General features: G+C 48.6%; 1 protein-coding gene across 1 annotated transcript; it reads left to right on the forward strand.

The window, feature by feature from the left end:
* The first annotated feature begins 7,109 nt into the window (after positions 1 to 7,109).
* LOC104380779 (keratin, type II cytoskeletal 6A-like) lies at positions 7,110 to 11,591 on the forward strand. The gene is made up of 9 exons (XM_009988354.2): positions 7,110 to 7,613; positions 8,639 to 8,853; positions 9,397 to 9,457; positions 9,653 to 9,748; positions 9,997 to 10,161; positions 10,381 to 10,506; positions 10,753 to 10,973; positions 11,255 to 11,286; positions 11,395 to 11,591. The coding sequence occupies exons 1-9, from the start codon at positions 7,110 to 7,112 to the stop codon at positions 11,589 to 11,591; spliced, it is 1,617 nt and encodes a 538-aa protein (XP_009986656.2).
* Positions 11,592 to 12,319: the final 728 nt, after the last annotated feature.

Raw genomic sequence — 12,319 nt, forward strand, 5'->3', positions numbered from 1 at the left:
CCAAGCCTACCATATCGTATGGTCCAATAAAGAGCATGTGTCATTTTTAAAACCTGCTGCTTTTTGTCTTTTCTTCTCTGCCGATGTGGGTTGGGATGCACGCTGCGCTCTGGCTGCAGTGGGGGCACTCTCTGTAGGCAGTTCATCAGAAAGGACCATTGCCTTGAGGAAGAAAAGTCAGTTTTAGGACTCAGGCTCTGGAGTGGCTCTGGGACAGGCTGGGGAGAGCAGAAAGAAGGGTGGGATGGATGAAGAACTGAGGCACGGGGAAGAAAAGCTGCCCCAGGGCTAAGCCAAAAGCTGGATGAATCCCACTGGGGTGGTTAAATCCAAACCTGCCCTTTCTGCTCGCTGCTGCAGGAGCGAGAGAGGGCAGGGGACTGGGAGAAGGGAAGTGATCCCCAAAGGTTTAGCTGGGATTCACGAGTCAGCACGTGGGGCACGGCTCAGCGTGGCCGTCGGTTAACTGTGCAAACAGGAGGGAATCTTACAGTAGATGAGCCCGGCTCTGGCATCGGCACCATGGCAAGGATGGAGCAAGAACAGCATCAAACGGAGGGGAACGGAGCAGCCAAACATCGCCCTGACCCGAAAGTGCAACCGGCGGGAGGGCAGCGCCAGCAAAGAGGGGTGGGCACGGGGCGAAGCGCCCGACACCTGCACACGCAGAGTTTGCTCATCGAAGTCTCCCTGGCACACGCAAACACCTCACGCAGTATCCTGCTGCTCCTCTGGAATGGCTGTTTTGAGGCCTCAGCTTCATTTTGAATGAACCTGAGGTTTTCCAAGCTCCCCATAGCACCCAGCCTCCCAGTTCCCACCCAGCCCTCCTCGGGGAGGTTTCAAAGACCTGCCTGGGTGGAGGGTTTCAGCCAGGCTCCCTCATCATTCCCGGGCTCCCTCCTGTGGCTCCACGGGCATCCCCCGGCTCTTGTGCCCTGCGAGGCTGTGGGGCCAGGCGCGAATCCTGGCAGCAGTGATTGGGAAGCACAGTGCAAGGTGGGAACTCAATTCCAAAGGCAGGAGCTGGAGCATGAAACAAGGGTGAAGAAAGGGGCCAGGACAGCAAGGGAGCAGATGAGAAAGGTTCCTGCAGTCCATTAGGGATGTTGGTCCTAAAAGGAGACTGGTTGGTGTCCAACAACCCACTCCTCATCCCCTGCAAACTCCAACTGGGGGTACACCCAGGCAGGACCCCAGGGAGTGAGAGGAGAGCGGGGCATCAGCCGCGTCTCCAAGGCAAAAGCACCTTAAGCACGAGACATCGGAGCTCTCACCACAGGGAAACACTTCCAAGCTCCTGAGTCAACAGGACCCTGCACACCCATCGAGCTGTGCAGAGGTGTGCAAGCACCAGACAACTCAGCATGGTGTCTCCAGCAGGTGGGGGCCCAGAGCAAGAGAAAGGCATGGTGCGTCCCTGCAAGTGCTGGAAGCCCTGACCGTCCTACCGTGGGGCTGGAATGGGACTCACACCTACGAGTCTCCCCTCCAGCACATGGGAAGGGGCAAGGAAATGATGGCTTTGGAAAGCTGGGGCAACCTGTTGGCACCAGAGGAGGTTTTGTGAAGGGTGAATGGGTTGGGTTTCATTCGTTTGACAGTCTGCACCAGTTTTCAAGCATCCGATCATGTTTCTTAGTCTGTTCTAAGGAAACAGAGCAAAGCTTGCACACCAGAGGCACTTGTACCAGGCAGGGCATCCCAACTTGGCTACTGTTGCTAGATTATATTTGGTTGTGGATTATTTTTTTTTTAAATTATTGAAAATGTCAAATATAAGTTTGGTTTGTTTTTTTTTAACAGAAGTGTGCACAACACATTGCTGTGCCATCAGCTGCACCAAGACGTGGGCCACGACCAACACTGAACCCTCCACGAAACTTGGCTGCGAGCCGTGCTGCCAAGCCCTTCCCCATCCCCGCAGCACCTGGGCACCTCGGCAGCCTCTGTCAGTCTGCTGTCATCAGCTGCTGTGGGGTCCTTCTCCTGCCATTTGAGGGTGAGGATGCTACCCAGGCAAAAGAAGCACTGAGAAGGTATCAGTCTCTCTTCTGTTTCCACGGGAAGTGTTTTGAGAGCCCAACTTGGCACTTCTCTGAGAAAGCAGACAGCAGACGCAAAAAGTCATCTTCTGCTACCTCCTTTTGATTTGCTGGGACCTGGAAAACCCACATATTCAAGTCAGACTTCACAAATAATTTTAGCTGGCAACTTAAATACTAGGTGAAATATTTTTTTAAAACCAACATTTAATTTCAATGTTTCCTATGGGAATGATCCTGTCTCTGGAACGCTGAAACATCTCCCCTGAACATTTCCCAAATTAAACTTTTCAGCTTTTTGACTCAAAAGCAGAATTTCCATCAAAGAAAGTTATTTGTTTGAATTTGCAAATGGTTTACACAGCCTGCAAATGGAACAAGACACGAAATGGCTGCAGGGAAGGTGACACAGGACGCAGCAAAACCAGCAGCGGAACAATCCCCCCAGCTACTATCTGCATGTTCAGTCTGAGCGTTGCTACGTACACAGGGCAGCAACATCCCGCTGCCTGGAGCGGCTGGAGATCAGTGCCAAGTGCCAGGGGACAGCAGCGGGGACCTCTGGGCTGATGTGCAACACTGCACTGCATGGTAAATAAACACGAGGTCGCACAACGCTGGTGCACCACGGCTGGGCACCCTTTCCAGGTGAATAATCCTCGGTTATCTCACCGGCTCTGAGAATGGCATCGTGGGGATCCAGTTCGTTTTAACAGGGAGAAGTTAAACTTCGCACAAGTGCTACGGCTCTTTGCAAGGAAACTCGAGGCAGGAGCAGCGCTCGGTGCAGGATGGAGCTGAGGGACACGCCACGTGCAGGCACAGAGCTGGTCTGAAATAATGGGACTTGCCAGCAGCGCTGCTTCTGGGGCTCAGTTTTCTTTATCAGGAGAAAAGACATACCCCGGGCCATGAGAAAGGACGAGACGCTACAATACTGCTGTCATAACCTTCAGTCTTCAAAGACTTTCCTTTCCACATGGATTTGGGGGGACATCGCAGCCCCAACAGCCCTACCCTATTAAAGCCTATTAAAGATAGGCTCAGAAAGCATTCCGATGCAATTTGGGATATTTAGGTTTCTTCGGGTACCACCATCTAAGCACCAGTGCTGCAAGCACCAGTGTTGCATGCAGAATAGGATGAAGGAGGCACCAGCTAACGCCCACCTAAGGTCAGATGCTCCTTCAAGATGCAACAAGCCACAGGGGGAAACGAGACCTCCCTGCTCTGTATAAAGCATCCGTCAACAACAGCAATAATGAAGGCAAAGTTATTCCAAAACTCTGGGCTGCATCGGTGTCTCTGTGCTAGCCCAGAAAACAATTATCTGAGGAAAGCAGGTCACACCTACACTTCAAAGTCATCTAGTACTTACAGCTGACTGGCCTCCAGATACTGCTGGGAACAGGCTCAAAGGACTGCAACACTCATCACGGGGCAACACCTATGGGAAAGCTTCTGAGGAGTTCATCCTAATTCATCCCTTCGGGAAATGAGATTCACGGACACTCAGCTCCCGCTCAGGAGGTCCCTCAGAGGTCCCCGTCCACACAGCACAGAGATGCTGTGAGTTGCCTGGTCCCTTGTGGAAAAAGCTCAGGGTGACCAGCAGGACTTTATTAACTTGGGATGGAATAGTAAATTACGGTCAAAATGAGTAGAGTTTGAATTTAGGTTAGCAGCCCGAGTTTAACCCAAAGGCTTTAATTTAAGCAATTAACCTAAATTACAGCCTTGCCTTTACTGATAATTAAACTGAGATTAGGTAGCACAGGTGAACCAATCCAAGTTAGTAAGACACACTCTTATTTTAAAAATATACGTATTTTTGCAAACAAAACACATAGAGGCACTTTTAAAAATTTCAGCCTTGTCTGAGAAAGGGCATCCATCATCAGACAAAGGCTTCCGAGGTGGATGCTGGAAAGGAGCAGCGGAGCAGAGGGATGGAGAGGAGGAGATGAAAAGCTGTCGGAGTTATCCCCTGCTCACTGGCTGAGTACGCGGAAAATGGTTCAAATTTCTCACTAAAGGGCTGGAGTTGCCTTTATTGCCCTGACAGAGTCAGGACTCGCTTTCCTGATCTCAAAAGAGAGTTATCACCTTGATATCAGCATGATGCCAGAACCAAACTCAGCCAAGACTTTATTCCCGTGTTTACAGGGATCTCCTGCCTCTTGGTCTGAGACTTGCACCTGCTGCTGCCTTCCTCCTCTGCTCAGCCTGGCAGGAAGAAATGAGGAGGGAAAGGGAAGAAAAAGGCTTTAGAGCCTGCTCAACCTCGCAGACGGCTTCTGCCACGTCAGGGGGCTCTCACCCAGTGGGACCTGCCCGAACACAGCTCCCTTTGTTTCATTAGGAGGAAAAACGACAGAGCAGCTTCAGTGAGCACAAGCATTATCCCCTGCTGGAGAAGGAAAAGTCCGTATCAGAGCAAGCTATCTGCATCAGAGCAGCAAATTCATTACACGCCTGGAGCTGCAGGGCACACGGGAGACACTCCCCCAGGAGCTACCTGGAAACCCTGTGTTTCATCAACAGAGCAGGGTGGGGGCCCCCCTTGCCATCACCCCATACCCCAAACCTGTAGCTACAGCTCCTTGTGCTCACAGTTCTGCCTTTTATAATTACCTCTCAAATTCCTTCCAGATGAGTGACAACCACATCACCTCCACCCTAGTGCAAATGTGAAATAGAAAGAAATTAATTTCTTTTTACTTGGTTGGAGGAGCTGTATTATTACCATTATTAACAATGGACTCCAACGCAGTTGGCGTATTCTTTGGCCAAAAAAGACAAGTTTCATATGTAAAAGGAGCCTGAGGGGAAAAAGGAAAGTACTGACGCATCACGCTGTTAGTAACCAAGGGTGGGTTTCAGCCTGGCTAACTCTGCACACCCTGAGTCAGCCATCTGGTCTACCCACATGGTGTTGGTTGAGGTGGAAATCCATCTTCAGGGGCCTCTCTGTCCATCCACCTTAGGATGGGAGAATCTGCCATTTGGTGGTGATCTCCATCGACTGCACAAGAATACAGAAAAGCATTCAGATAGTCAAAGTTATGTGAGATGGATAGCACCCAAGAGAGCAATTCTCAAAGGAGCCACAGGCATTTAAGAAGGCTGGCAACTTGCATCTGCCTTTGAACATCTTGCTGTCTGGGACTTGCATCTGTATGAATCGAGCATGCTCCGTGGGGGGAAAACAACCTCATGCATGCAAGTCACGACATGTGCCAACTGGTGGGCAAAACCCTAAGGCTGATCAATAACCCACCGCCTTCCCGATGCAGACCTGTTGGTTGCAATCCATTTACTTCCAGCTCCCATGGGTGCGAACGTGCGGACAGTCAGACCCAATGAGACAAAAATTGCAGGATTAAGCCCTTTCTAACCATAAAAGCTCAGTCTTGTCGTAGACACCAAAGTCAACTAACAACTGCTATTTATTCCCCCCTGCATTTAAAAACCCAATTGCAAACACAAGCCATCTGAAAGAAAGCAGCTGGGGAGACAACAGGGACACAAAGTATTTCTGGGAGTTTCCTTTATCCAACCACCTTGCCAGACAGGGGCAGCCCGAAGCACAGCACCCCTCCACCAGGGTGACTCCTCAATATTACGTTACTCCTGTACCGCAGCCAGTGGCTGCTCGGACGCGCAGGCAACACGGGAGGAAGCTGTTCGGGGGGATGCGTTTGCAAGTTCACTCTCTTGTATAAATAAATTATTTATGAATCACCTTTTCCTGAACAACCCGAAACACAATGAGGGTCAGAAACACTTGCTCTTCCCCAAAATGAAGTTATTTTTCACATTTTTCTATTCGACTTGTTACTCAAACTGCCTGCCACGCTAAATGCAAAGCAAAGGGCTCTGTGGGTACCTGCAGCTGAGAGATCCAGGATGTCTTACTGTGTCCAGACTGGTGTGGACCTGGGCAGAGGGAATCCTGCAGAGCACCTTCCTAGTGGATTCAAGCAGGCAGGATCACACTTTCAGATGTACAGTGCTGAAAGAGCTGATTAAATCATTGGGAAACTACGTCGTGTTTATAAACTGTGAGCTGGGAACAGCCCCGGAGCACTCCATTTCCATAGAGCCAGTGGACTCAAAGCAGTTCCCTTTCCCACAATCTTTCCTCCTCTTTTTTTTTTTTTTTTTTGGTTTGCTTGTTTGTTTCCATCCTGCTAAAATACCAAAGAAGTCCAAATCTTGAAAGCCAAGGTACTAGCACAACTGTTTCGGACAGAGCTCTACGGCAGCTGTCAAAATCCACACGTGAACAAAAGACCTTGTCAAAACATTTCGTTTTCATTCATGTATTTTTTTTTTTTTAGTGACAGAAGAACAAGTTTGCAGAAGCAAGATTTTCAGAAGAGGTCAGCTCAGGGAGCTGAGCCTATATGGGGACTATACGGGGAAGCAAAACTATTTCTGCAGATATATTGTGGCGGCATAGAGGGAACCACGCAGTGCCTATCACAAAAACCCAGGACAAACCAATTTGCTGCAGGACTTGCTGTACAACGCTGCTCTGCCCAACAGAGATTATCCTAAAACACAAGGGACAGGAACTTTTTAAAGTGAACAGAAAAGGGGCGAAAGTCATGCCGTGGGATGAAGTTTTCAAACCAGAGAGGTGCTGAGTGACAAGCATTTTGAACGGTGTTTTCTTCCCCGTGCCCAACGTGACTCATGGCAACTTTCAAACGCTTTGATATGGCCAAGAGTCTGGCTGTCTACAAAGACGGCAGAAAGCGACAGTTATTCCCAAACAATACCACTGTTGCTCAGAACCTGCTATATTATTTCAGAAGGGCGTGTGTGCGGAGTGAGTTCACTCTCCAGAATGCTGTTGGACATGCCAAGCCTAATTAATCAGAAAGATGATCCACCTCATCAAACCCATCCCAGTCTCATAAATGCATAAAAGGGCTCTCCTGAGCCCGTGGAGAGCACAGGTTCATCTTTCTCCTTTCCCTCCTACTCCTTGCTCCAGGCCAGCACCTTTGCTCCTTTATTCTTGCTGTAGCATCCATCCTGATCCAAAAGCCAGCAATGTCTCGCCAGTCCACCGTGAGGATTCAGAGGGGAAGAAGTGGCTTCAGCGCTGCTTCGGCCATCGTCCCAAACACCTGCCGCACCAGCTTTAGTTCACGCTCTGTCACTCGGGTTGGAAGCTGCAATGCTGGCAGCGGGTTTGCTAGGGTTGGTGGTGGCTTCGGAAGCAAAAGCCTCTACAATGTTGGTGGATGCAAGAGGATCTCTGTGGCTGGAAGGGGTGGTAGCTTCTATGGATCTGCAGGTTTTGGTGGTGGCGCTGGTAGTGTGTACGGTGGTGGCTTTGGCATGCCAGCTAACCTTGGTTATGGATACGGTGCGTTTGGTGGTGGCATGGGTGGCCCTGGATTCCCAGCTGGGGGCATCCACGAAGTCTCCGTCAACCAGAGCCTTCTGAAACCTCTCAACTTGGAGATTGACCCCAACATCCAAAGGATCCGAAAGGAGGAGAAGGAACAAATCAAAACCCTCAACAACAAATTTGCCTCCTTCATTGACAAGGTGAGATACGAGCTGCCCTAAATATCTTGTGCTGATTTTTTGATGGGGACTCTTTTCTTAGCTGCTTTATGAGCACATACCATGATCAAGAAAGAATAGAAGAGAGGAACGAGACTGGAAGATGCCCGGTCCCTGGGAACTCTAGGGAACAGTACCTGCTACACAGTGGTTGCTATGAATTAATCATCCAGTATTTGAGGTCCTCCTCACTTGCTCACTTGACAGCTCATAGACAGTGGAGAAAGAAAGCTCTAGAAGACAATCCCATCCTTCTGGAGATGTTGGGCTCTCTCCAGTGAGTATTACAGGAGCCTTGATAACAGTCTTTTAGATGGCTAAAGTGAGATGCAAGCAATCCATCTAAAATGACCAAGAAAGGAATCACATGAATTGGCACTAGGGATTAGTAAGCTTCTCGTTGCTTGAATTTCCTCAAAGGCATTTAAAGCTTTCACTGCAGCAGTACCAGCCTGTTTGGACTGTCAGCTCAAAATAGCAAAAACGGATCCGACACTATCTATCCGCTTCATTTCCTTGTTACCTGCATCAGATGCACAAGAGCATCTGCTTGATTTCTGCTCTGCTTGAGCAGCTCCTCTTTGGTTTCAAGGAAAATGTGACATTATCTTGGAGATTTTTGTGGAGTGGGGGAGCTATACTGAAGGGAAGGAGAAACAGCACTTTACTCTTGTTTTCTTAATAAGAGTGCAAACCTTGTTTTGTCCCTTATCTGATTTTGCATCCACTCTTCACACAAAATGCAGCTTATCTTGACTTAGCAAAGCAGTGAAGGGGAAGCGTGGTGCAAGAAAATCAGTAATCATTCCAGAGTCTGTTTGCAACACTGAGTAGGGGCTCTGCAGTCAAATAGCAAAATCCTTCCTCTACCAGATGAGAATTCGGCTATGAAAACCAGCTGGAGGGAGCACTTTGTCACCTCAGCTAGTACTGAGATCCCACATTTTCAAGGAAAACTCCATAATCTCTGCTCTTTCACAACGCCTTCAGGATATTTCTGCTTGCAGGTCCGATTCCTTGAGCAACAAAATAAAGTGCTGGAAACAAAGTGGAGCCTGCTTCAGGAGCAGGGCATGAAAACAGTTAGGAACAACCTGGAGCCGCTTTTTGAGACTTACATCAACAACCTCAGGATGCAGCTGAACAGTTTGCTGAGCGACAAGGGAAGGCTGGAGGGAGAGCTTGTCAACACGCAGTACCTGGTTGAGGATTTCAAGAAGAAGTAAGTCTATCGAGCTAGAGCTCTACTGACCTGGGTAGGTGCAGCCTTTCTCCATTCAACATCCTTAAGCCAACTGGGTGATCCAGGAGAGTTGGGGACAGAGAAATTCCCGACAATGAAGGTCGTGACATTGTCTCAAGATAAACGGTAATGAGTAACAGATCCAAATAGACAAACATTTAGGGAATAATTTAAAATATGACCAAAGACTTATTAACTAAATTACCTACTGAAACAAAAAAATTACACGCTAGGTCTGAGAGTTTCAGGACAGCATGCTTAATTTGCTTAAGACAGGCAGAAGGATGACTAACGGCCAGAAATAGGAAAAAAAAAAAAGAATAGATTATTTAAAACTTTTTTGGTGTACTTGTTTTAACTAGTTTAGCCCAGGAGCCTGCTCATGGTCTCTTATTCAGATGCTCTGTAGGAGAAAAGAACATTGTATGCAAAATGCTCTTAAGGAAGTTAATTCCAGCAAACTAAAATCACCTCCGTCTGTTACTTGCCTAAACAAATGCTCCCTCTGCCTCCCTCCATTAGGTATGAAGATGAAATCAACAGGCGTACGGTTGCAGAGAATGAATTTGTGACACTCAAGAAGGTGAGAGTAAATGACAGAGTTCCACCTGATGACTGTTGGTAGAGCTCTAATCACCTATTCATTCACAAATCCACCACTCATATTCCAAAAGCTTTTTTTACGGTTTTATCCCCAGACTGCTATTGCAGAGATACGCGTGTTCCTAACTTGCTAATAAGAGTTTAAAACGCATTACCTAAACCTCTCGTCCTCCAGGATGTAGATGCTGCCTACATGAACAAGGTGGAACTACAAGCCAAGGCAGATGCGCTGACTGAAGAAATTAATTTCCTGAGAGCCCTCTACGAAGCAGTGAGTACAGCCACCTCCCAAGACACTTCAACCCTCCGTTAAGAGCTTCCCTCCCTCCTTTCCTCCAAAAGCCTGTAATTTCTTCCCCCAGGAGATGCTAAATCCTTTATCTCTTTAGAGTTATACCAACCGTCTTAGCTGTTCAGATAACAATCTGTAGCCTCTCCCAGGTCTGCGCGCTCATCTGAAAGGATGAGAAAGCATCTCCCAAGTGAATTAGCTCACCTAATCCCCTGTGCACTTTGCAGGAACTGTCTCAGATGCAGACACAGATCTCCGACACCTCTGTCGTTCTCACCATGGACAACAACCGAAACCTGGACCTGGACAGCATCATCTCAGAGGTCAAAGCGCAGTACGAGGACATCGCCAACAGAAGCCGGGCTGAGGCTGAGTCCTGGTACCAAACCAAGGTGAAGAAACTGGGGGTTTCCGTGCTGTTACCTTCACATCTTGTCTCGAACAGATAAGGACCGACTCTTCCAAGAAAACCTTCTCAAACATTGCATCTTGCACGGCAGCACTCCAGCTGCTAGTCTGGGCTTGACAAGGGACCCACGCTTTCAGGCACCTGTGTTACTCCAAAAACAATGGATTTTTACCGTGACTGATTGTTCCTCTCTCTGTGACAGTACGAAGAGCTGCAGGCCACGGCGGGCAGGCACGGCGACGATCTTCGTAACACCAAGCAGGAGATCTCCGAGCTCAACCGCCACGTCCAGCGGCTGCGGTCTGAAATCGACAGCGTGAAGAAACAGGTAAGAACCAGCAAAACTCACAATTTTAACCAATTTACCCCCCGATTTGCAAGGCAGAGGAAAGAAAACATCACAGGCAACCTAGGCAAGTTCTGCTCAGTATCACCATTTTTATATCAAAACCAGAACTGTCACTACAATTGGTTTTGCTGATGTTGCTGGAATAAGACCTTGTAATTTCAGGGCAGACAAAGAACAAATCTAGGTCCTGTACGGGGAATTTGACTGGGGGCTTCTCTTCCACAGTGTGCAAATCTGAAAGCCGCCATCGCGGACGCTGAGGAACGCGGGGAGTTGGCCCTCAAGGATGCCAAAGCCAAACTGGCTGAGCTGGAAGATGCTCTGCAACAGGCCAAGGCAGACCTGGCCCGGCAGCTCCGCGAGTACCAGGAGCTCATGAACGTCAAGCTGGCCCTGGACATCGAGATCGCGACCTACAGGAAGCTGCTGGAGGGAGAAGAGTGCAGGTAGGTGGGAAACACAACCCTTCTAGTCCTGATGTTGGAGGAGCAAAGCAATGTGAGCACCAGAGATACTCAGCATTTCTGAAACGCTAAACAAGGCATTGGGGGAAGGGGGGGGAGGACTGTCCCAGCTAATGGAAATAACATTGTGGGAAGCATCCCCAAATGATGCCAAGTTTATTTTTTTCTCCCCAAAGGTCTCTAGGAAATGCACCCTATTTTTCTTCTCCCACTATCAACAGATTTCTTATCCTCTTACCTTGCTGTGTTCTGTTCCCTAACAGGCTGGCTGGAGATGGCGTCCCAGTAAATATCTGTAAGTCTCTAAAATTTATGCAATTACCTTATTTAAGCATTAGTGTGTCTCTGCACCAAGAAGCCAAGGCCTGGAGAAATTGAAAGCTTTTCCTTCTCCTTCTTGCAGCCGTGACCAGAACAACTGTGGGAACGGGATACGGAGCTGGAAGCAACCTCAGCATGGGAGGGGGAATCTGCAATATGGGGAACAGCTTCAGCTGCGGAAGCGGTCCTGGGGTCAGCAGCACCACCCTCGGAGGTGGCAGCAGCTCCAGCGTGAAGTTCGTCTCGACCTCCTCTACCAGAAGAAGTTACAGAAGCTAAAATGTTCCTTCCAGATGCCTTCACTCGCCAGAAAACACCTTAACACTGGTCCTTTACTAAAGCATAGTTGGGGTCAGCAGAACGAGGGCCACCTAAACCCTTTGTCTTGTCGCACAGGAGCCTCACTTTAGGAAATCCCTCTCAGCTGTGTTGTCTGGCACGTGTCGTGTAGGGCTCTGCTACTGAAATGACTCCAACTATTTTAAATTTGCAACTTGCTTGTTACAGCTCAGCATTTTTTGGCCGGATTTTGTATATAAATGTGTCCCATGACTGTTTGTCTCTCTTCACTTTCTGGTGTTTGTCTAATAAAATGCATAAGTAATTTATTCTATTGTGTGGACCTTTTAATTAAAGACATGGAACAGCAAATGCAAATGCAGAAACCAGCACTTTTCCTAGGGCCCTGTCCAGTCAAAGACGTAGATTTTTGCTCCTCATTCCCACTTCCTGAACGTCTCCACTAGCAGCCAAAACACACAGCACGGCGCAGCACCAAAGGGAGGCTTGCTGTTGGTTTCAATGTTCTCTCCGCTGTGCAAATAAAACACCTGGAAGCTAAACACAGGGCACGCCAAGGCAAGAGTCGGGCACAGGCAAAAGGTCTAAGATTCATTTACTGTGCAGCTTCCAGCCAATACAACACCCAACAGCCTGGCTCCCAGGGGGTGCAGAGGGCAGTGCCAAGTGTGTGATGTACCTGCATAAACTGACAACAATAGGGAACT

This window comes from Tauraco erythrolophus, unplaced genomic scaffold (assembly GCF_009769465.1).
Source record: "Tauraco erythrolophus isolate bTauEry1 unplaced genomic scaffold, bTauEry1.pri scaffold_48_arrow_ctg1, whole genome shotgun sequence".
Classification (NCBI taxonomy): Eukaryota; Metazoa; Chordata; class Aves; order Musophagiformes; family Musophagidae; genus Tauraco; species Tauraco erythrolophus.